Raw genomic sequence first — 7111 nt, 5'->3', positions numbered from 1 at the left:
TTTTTGCTCATTTCTCGGAGGCAAAATGAGCAAGAACGCTCATTTGTACATCATTCTAGAGAGAAATAAATGGCCTTTTTGGAAAGTGAACCATCGATAAGGAAATGTTGACAGTTTTCTCAAAAAATGCTTGAATTCAAGAAGTTTTAGATTTGCGTGGTTTTTTTTGAGCTGCAAAATCCACTTGAACATGACGCAGCTTTTTTCGAAGTTTCTCAAGAACCATTCGAACCAGAGAATTCGTTTTGGCATCGTTGGATAAAAAATTGAATGGGGGGGGGTCATGACCACCCCTGGATCCGCCCTTGGGCGTGGCATCCAGTCACTCTAGCCAATCACTGTCACTCACCAATAGCAGACTGGGCGAAGCTCCTCCCTGATAGGCCTGCCCAGTGACCTCCTCAAACACGCTCTTCGCCACCATGGTGGCCACGTCAGCAATATGCCGCTGCAGAGTCCCCGCCCCTATTTCACTGCCGTTGTAGTAGCGATAGCCGATGTTGGACGAATTGTCAAACAAAGAGTTATAGAAGCGATTCTGATAGGCCGTCTGGTGATTGGCCAGCACCAGGCCCCGGATCGAGGTGTTGCCCCTGATGAACGTGTGCAGAGAGGATGGGGGAAGGCTGTCGGGCGTGGGCTTCAAAGGCACCACAGTCGAGGGATTGTTTCTCGTGAGATTGGCCGCAAACTTGTCCAGCTAAAAGTTCAAAGGAAGTTGCCTGCCAGCCCCTGTGTGGCAATCGCGGACTCACCCAAGCGTCTGCCGACAAGTAATGAGCGTAGGTGGCCTCTCCCACTCCCAGCTGCGACAGCTCGATGAACAACGTAACATTCTCCGGGTAAATGGTCGGCAGGATGGGGTTGTTTGGGGGCAAATCAGTGGGGAAGTGTCCGCGCTCCATGTCATAGAGAAGGCGCTGCGAGCCGATATAGTCGTACGTCTCGCCGTTGAACAATATGAACAGCACGTTACTTTTCACTGCAAAGTTCTACATGGGGGCAAGCAGAACCTCAGGAGATCGCCCAGCGCTTACCGCTTGCTGCTGCAGTGGGCAGCATCTCCTTCAGCAGCTTGGCGACGGTAAGCAGCGCCACTGCGCCGGTTATAGGGCTTTCGGCGCCGGCGGTTTCTTCAAAAAGCGACGTCGTGTCCAGCCGAGCGGCGACTACAATGTACTTTGCGTCCCTGATCGGTTGACTGTCGTTTTCCTCGCCAGTTACCAGTGGGAAAAGGGCGCCCCACACGTTGCTGTCGCCCAGAGGATCGCAAAACTTCACCGGGTTCAGATTGGTGACAACGTTGGATCTCCTGCAAAACGAACGCGGCTTGACCGGGGCCATTTCAAAAGGATCAGGGCCTACCGTATGCAGGTCTGCGTGTTGGTGGTGCCATACATGAACGCGTTCAACTCCAGCGAGCACAACGATCGCGCTGCTTGGGTGGCAAAGGAGTGATTGTTGAACGCCTGGAAGCAATGCCGAATCGCCGTGACTTCGCTGTCGTTGTGCATGTAGAACATCGGAAATGGAACGTCTGCGTACAACAACCCCGTGCCTGCAAAGCCATCAAACGCTAGTTTCCAATAGGAGGCGATTTTCGCGACTCACTCACCCCAAGGGTTCCAGCCGCCGCTGTCAGGGCAGGTCTTCGGCGCTTGCTGCACGTTGAAGATATCGTTCGGGCATTGATCCTCGTGCGACATTTGCAGCAGATTCTCGCTGTTGGCGTGCAGAAGCAACCCAGAAATCTTCACCTTGCTAGAGCTGAGCTTGCTCACAGTCTCCGCGCTAAGCAGAGATATGGGCAGAACTGGAATGTACGGGCCTGCAGAGCCATTCTTCAGAATGAAGTCCAGATCTGCGGCGCTGTCACAGTAATGGACTACGCCCACCGAGCCGCCTCTTGCAGCTGCAAGCATTAGCTTGAGAAAATTACGGGCTGTTAAACTCCGAGCCACTTACACGAGCAGCCGATTTGATGGGTGGCGTTCATTCGCCGATAGCAGGCCACTGAGCCGCTGATTTTCATGTACATGGTGTCTTTGATTCGGTCCGCATCGCCTAGGGAAAATGGGGCCAATTAGATTGGAAAGGTTTTCGCCCAACTACGGGGGTCTACTCACTGGGGCCGACAACGAGCAACAACTGCACCAAATAGATCGCAAAATGGGACTTGGACATGATTTTTCACATTTGTTGTTGTTTTTCTGGGTATATTTTTCTAGTTTGGAAACTCAAAATATTAGTCATAACCTCACCCTCACAAGTGTCACGATTTGAACGTCATAGTTTTTTAGGGCGGCGTTGCCTAAAAGCTCAAAGGCGAGCTTGGACGAAACTTTTAAAAGTGAGAGATTTCTTTGCAACAAACGTGATTGGTTTGCGTAAAAAAAACTGAAAAATCATTTTTGGTGATTTTTAAAAACGTGTTGGCGGGGTTTTCTAAACGGGAATTTTTTGAAACTGGGCCAACAATGTCACTGAAATTTACAATGCAGTTCTTAATTCGCGATATTTCTTGAAGAAATTTCCTTTTTGTGTGTCATGGTAATGTTTGCGGAAGCCCCGCGACAGATGACACTATCATATAAGCCAACCTTACTCGTCTAATTTCGTAATAACGTACAAATAATAACTTTCATATCATTTAATATCATTAGTTATGTCTATTTCCATTGTTAGCAGTATTTGTCAAAAAGGCTTTTCAACACAGGGAAATCTCAATAAACATTATCGTACAAATCATGGTACCCCAGTGAATGAACAAAAATTGTGTTTGATTTTCGTTATAATTGTTATTTATACAGGATGTTCCGTAAATATGTTAAAATATTTTAGCAGCGTGTTCTCCTAGTCATTTTAGAGGGGGTCTTCCTGAGAATTTTTTTAATTTAATGTCTCATTTTTGAGATATTTGATCTCCAAAATGGGGAAAAATATTAGTTTTTGTTGTTTTTCTTTAAAACGGTTAAACATTGCGAACTTAAATTTTGGTACACATAAGATAATTGAAGGTCATTCTATGGTAGTGTTTTGTGGTTCAGTTTACTTTTATACAAGGTAGAAATGTGGAACTCCTACTTTTGTCTTGTTCAGAACTTTTTTGTGTGCACTTAAACTTTTGTCAACATAATTTTTTTAATTACTACAAGTTATTTATCAATTTTTTATCTCTTATTGTTTCTTCTTAAGGGCACTATAGTTTGCCCGTAAAAAAATTAAATCGTTTCGGCTTAATCAAAACTTTCCAGGCCGTTGGATTGCTAGAGGTCAAGAAGCTCCTATAAACTCCCCTTCTAGATCTCCCGATTTAAACGCGCTTGATTTTTACTTCGGGGACCATTTAAAAATTACGGTATATTCACCAGAAGTGAATACAATCGAAGAACTTTAGGAAATAATTTTTAATATTTCTATCGAAATAAGAACTTTAGTGCAAACTACAGTCTGAAAATTTTAATTTCATTAAAAAACTGCTGCTAAGTTAACATTAGAATGGTTATTTAAATTTAATTTTGTTTGTTTATATCGTTACGCATATTGTTACCATGTTTTTATTTAAGTAAAATTTATTCAAACTATCATGTATATTATTTTAATTAATTTTTTTTAAATTCTTTCAACATTAGAAATCTTAAACTGATTTTTGGTAGACATTTCAAATCGGAAATAATTTATTTTATCGATATCTTAAATAACTCGGTAAAAATATAATAGTATCTTTCTCATTTTGTCTCTCTCTCTTTTAAACATTGAGTCAGCTTGGTGTATATGCGCTGCTGACGGCCGACTCGCAAATGTCAGAAACTGTCATTTCCTGACAAGCTCACCAAAGCTCACTTCACTTCATTTTGTTTCAGATTCAGTGCAGACTCGTTTCGTGTCGTACGACTTAAAAGTAAGTGTTTTTCCATTAGAATAGAAAATATTTCCATAATCAACATCCGCAAACATTGTTCCCCATATTGAGACCTTCGTTGAAGCAAAATTGACAAAGATTTCCGAGATTTTTCACGATTTCACCGACACTTAGGTTAAAGTGCGTGTTTGGGTTCTAACGGGGCCCAATGCTTTTTACAGATGCGTTACGTGGCTGCATACTTGTTGGCGACTTTGGGGGGCAAAGCCTCACCCAATGCGGCTGACATCGAGAAAGTGCTCGGTTCAGTGGGAATCGAGGCTGACAAAGAAAAGCTGAAGCTGGTCATCAGTCAGCTCAACGGAAAGGCGATTGATGATCTCATCGTGCAAGGTAGGCCCTGAGCTGCGCGCCTCGAACATGCTTATATCAGTGTTGATAAGTGTGATGATTAATCAATCACCATCTTTCGACTGAGCGCATTGATGCACATTTTTGAGTCTGATCCAAGCGTGTGACGAGCTTCAGCCAAAGGGAAGTTGAGCAGGGATTAATGGGGCTGTTTTAGGTCGCGAGAAGCTCAGCTCGCTGCCAGCCGGTGGCGCCGCTCCAGCGGCATCAGCCGCTGTCGCTGCCCCAGCTGCAGAGGAAAAGAAAGGTCAGTAGTGCTGAAAAAGCGCCAATTAACATGATAAAATCACAGCTTTGCCCAAATTCTGATTTGGTATCCTTTGCCTACAATGATGATTAAATTGATCACCATCTTTCGACTGAAAGTTTCTGATGCACATCTTTTAGCTGAATGTCGCTAGTATTTTTTTTTGCGTAAGGCTAGTTTGAGACGGGTTTTGAACATTTTTTCGCTTGCAGTTGAAGCCAAGAAGGAAGAGAAGAAAGAGGAGTCTGAATCAGAGGACGACGACATGGGCTTCGCCCTCTTTGACTAAGCTTAAACCCCTTTTTTTATTGGAGTTTTAAATAAAAGAGTAAACTGAAGCCTGTGTTGTTAATACTCCCTAAACCCCCGCGTCGATGACGAATGAAGCAAGCTGGGCTTTAAACAGTTTATTCACTAAATGTTGAAAAAAACTATACTTGCAGTAAACTTACGCTACAAATGAAACACCAACTCGAAGTGTGAATAACGACAGAGGACGTCATAAAAACAGTTTAAAATAAGTTACAACAGCGTTTATATATATATATATAAATGTATAGAATTAGAACAGTGGCTACTTTAGTAATAATAATAATAGAAAAGAAACTTGGGAATGATAACGCAATTTGCTTAGGCTAGATAATCTTGACAGCAAAACCGGTTGCTATATACATTTCGTAGGGACCTCCCCCCAAGGGGCGGAAATTCCTAGTAGCGAGTAATTCCCTATGGTTCACGCCCCAATTTTGCCGTGTAGCACATAAACATGTACAACGTCTGAAAGCGGCATGTTCTGAATCTAGGAACAAAGGCGGGCGCTGCTGTTGCGCCCCCTACTAGCAACTGGCGTAATTACCATCTAACAGTACGCGCGCGATCTGGTACTTCCAGAAGGGCGGAATATAATTTAATACTCGATTTTATACAGAGTAGTACCCCAAACACCATCTGTAAGAGGCGGTGCGCTACTAGTCGCTAAAAGAATTTCCTATGCTGCTGTGGAGCCCCGAACAGGGGGGCCGCGCCCTACATGGCCCCCGGGTAGCCCCCCTGATAGGGCATCTGGGGAGCGTAGCCTGGCTGCGGGTAGGCCTGCGGCGCCACAAAGTTCTGCGGAGGGATTCCTAAAAACAACAGCCATACAGAGTGTCTCTGTTAGGGCGCCTAACCTACCCATCCCCGGGCCGGCGGTTAACATGAGCTGCGGCTCTGGAATCATCATGGGCTGTTTGGCGTCCTGCTCGGCGGCCTCTGTTTGACGCTCTGCGTCCGACTTCTCCAGCCGGTCCACCTTGGTGGTCAGCTCGCGAGTCACCTGGATCAGATAGGGCATGGCGAAGTCCATGATCTGATGCCGCCAGGCCAGTTCCATTATAACATCGGGGCGCAAAAGGTCGTAGCACTGCAACAGAATGACCAGACTCAGACGTTGGCCGCTCAAACCATTTAGGGCCTCACCTGATAGAGACAGGCCGCAAAACAGTCGTAGGCCTTGCGCTCTAGGAACCAAGCGAGCAGCTCTTCGGCCAGCTCCTGATTGCGGCTCTCGGCCGTATACTCCATCGCGTCCCGGAACAGTCTGTCCTTCTTGCATAGCTCCACGCTCTGCTTCCATCTGTAAATCGGCAATCTACACATTAGTGTCCTGGACGACCACCGGGACAATCGCCAATCACCTGTTGTTGCCTTTGTACAGATAAGCGGCGATTCGCCTGAACTCGGTCAGTTCGTGCTTCTCCAAACGCTGCGCCAGCCCGATGTTATCGAAGTTATCAAACGCGTCGATGGATGTTCGCAAGCCCTAAAACACACCGATGAATCAGTTGATTGAATTAAATTATTAAATAAAAAATTAAAAAACCGTTGATTCACTCACCTGGAAGTCTTCCTCCTCAATCAGCAGCGAGTTGAGGGCGTCGTTGATCGCTTTGTTGTTGAGGTTCTGTACGGAACGCAAGTAGGACTTGACCAGTTGAAGATGGTTGGTTTTCGTGAAGAATGACACGGCCCTGCAAATGAGCGAGTCAGTAGGGGGCAGTGTTGGGCAAAAATTGATTTTTATTTATTTTATTTAAAAAATCACTGGTTTATTTAAATTAATCAAAAAAATCATGATTAAATCAATTGATAAATCCGCTTAATTAGCGGTTTTAAAGTCATTGCAATTGTTGCCGAGAAAATTCAAGCTAAGTTGAACCGATTCAATACTTGTCCGAACGCATTTTCGACGGAAAATTCCTGTCGCAACAGCCCGCGACTCGTTTTCGCACGTTGCCCGGCGTAATCTATAAATGCCGTCGCCTTTCTTCGGTCGTATTCATTTCGTCACAAAATTTCAAGAGAGGCTAATGTTGAAAAATGTGTAAATTTTTGTCTTTGTGTAATAATAATAAGTCATAGATAAGTTTTATATCGTTGAGGCGGATTCATTTTTTTACAAACTTCTTTTTGTGTATTTCGACTCAAAAATGTTTGTCTTAAAAAAAAAACAGAATTTCCTCACGTCTTTTATTACAGATTGATAAATAGTGCTCCTATTTCGCAATAAGAACGAATTATTTATCGAAAAGTAATCAAGAACTATCACCTAG

At 44.3% G+C, this 7111-nt stretch overlaps 3 protein-coding genes across 6 annotated transcripts in view; 1 reads left to right on the top strand and 2 right to left on the bottom strand.

Moving 5' to 3' along the window:
• Window positions 1-349: 349 nt before the first annotated feature.
• On the bottom strand, window positions 350-2275 carry LOC109542943 (nicastrin; the record flags this gene model as incomplete). The annotated part of the gene is given in 7 exon segments (XM_019912408.2): window positions 350-700; window positions 756-982; window positions 1038-1312; window positions 1366-1558; window positions 1616-1912; window positions 1966-2064; window positions 2127-2275. Coding segments are annotated over 7 exon segments (1500 nt in total), but the record flags the coding sequence as incomplete, so codon positions are not given.
• A 1475-nt stretch (window positions 2276-3750) lies between these two features.
• LOC109542944 (60S acidic ribosomal protein P2) lies at window positions 3751-4858 on the top strand. Its single transcript, XM_019912410.2, has 4 exons — window positions 3751-3901; window positions 4084-4255; window positions 4431-4520; window positions 4733-4858. The coding sequence occupies exons 2-4, from the start codon at window positions 4084-4086 to the stop codon at window positions 4807-4809; spliced, it is 339 nt and encodes a 112-aa protein (XP_019767969.1). The 5' UTR covers window positions 3751-3901; the 3' UTR covers window positions 4810-4858.
• Window positions 4859-4912: 54 nt separating this feature from the next.
• Window positions 4913-7111, bottom strand: part of LOC109542945 (clathrin heavy chain) — a 13432-nt gene continuing 11233 nt past the window's right edge. For all 4 annotated transcript variants that reach the window (XM_048665883.1, XM_048665884.1, XM_048665885.1 and 1 more), the window contains 5 exons: window positions 6397-6529; window positions 6197-6321; window positions 5979-6135; window positions 5694-5922; window positions 4913-5644 (listed from right to left, as the gene is read on the bottom strand). In XM_048665883.1, coding sequence (XP_048521840.1) covers window positions 5547-5644; window positions 5694-5922; window positions 5979-6135; window positions 6197-6321; window positions 6397-6529 — 742 coding nt within the window. In that variant the 3' untranslated portion in view covers window positions 4913-5546. The remainder of the gene's footprint in view (window positions 5645-5693; window positions 5923-5978; window positions 6136-6196; window positions 6322-6396; window positions 6530-7111) is intronic.

The sequence above is a fragment of the Dendroctonus ponderosae genome, unplaced genomic scaffold, assembly GCF_020466585.1.
Source record: "Dendroctonus ponderosae isolate FM_Combo_2020 unplaced genomic scaffold, Dpon_F_20191213v2 Dpon_F_20191213_4, whole genome shotgun sequence".
NCBI lineage: Eukaryota > Metazoa > Arthropoda > Insecta > Coleoptera > Curculionidae > Dendroctonus > Dendroctonus ponderosae.
The sequence above is the reverse complement of the archived record's forward strand: the minus strand, read 5'-3'. Positions and strand labels throughout refer to the sequence as shown.

Coding starts and splice junctions, on each gene's coding strand:
- LOC109542944 (XM_019912410.2), top strand. CDS start 4,084: ATGCGTTACGTGGCTGCATACTTGTTGGCGACTTTGGGGGGCAAAGCC. Junction 4,256..4,430: donor TGATGATCTCATCGTGCAAG/GTAGGCCCTGAG, acceptor GGGCTGTTTTAG/GTCGCGAGAAGCTCAGCTCG. Junction 4,521..4,732: donor AGCTGCAGAGGAAAAGAAAG/GTCAGTAGTGCT, acceptor TTTCGCTTGCAG/TTGAAGCCAAGAAGGAAGAG.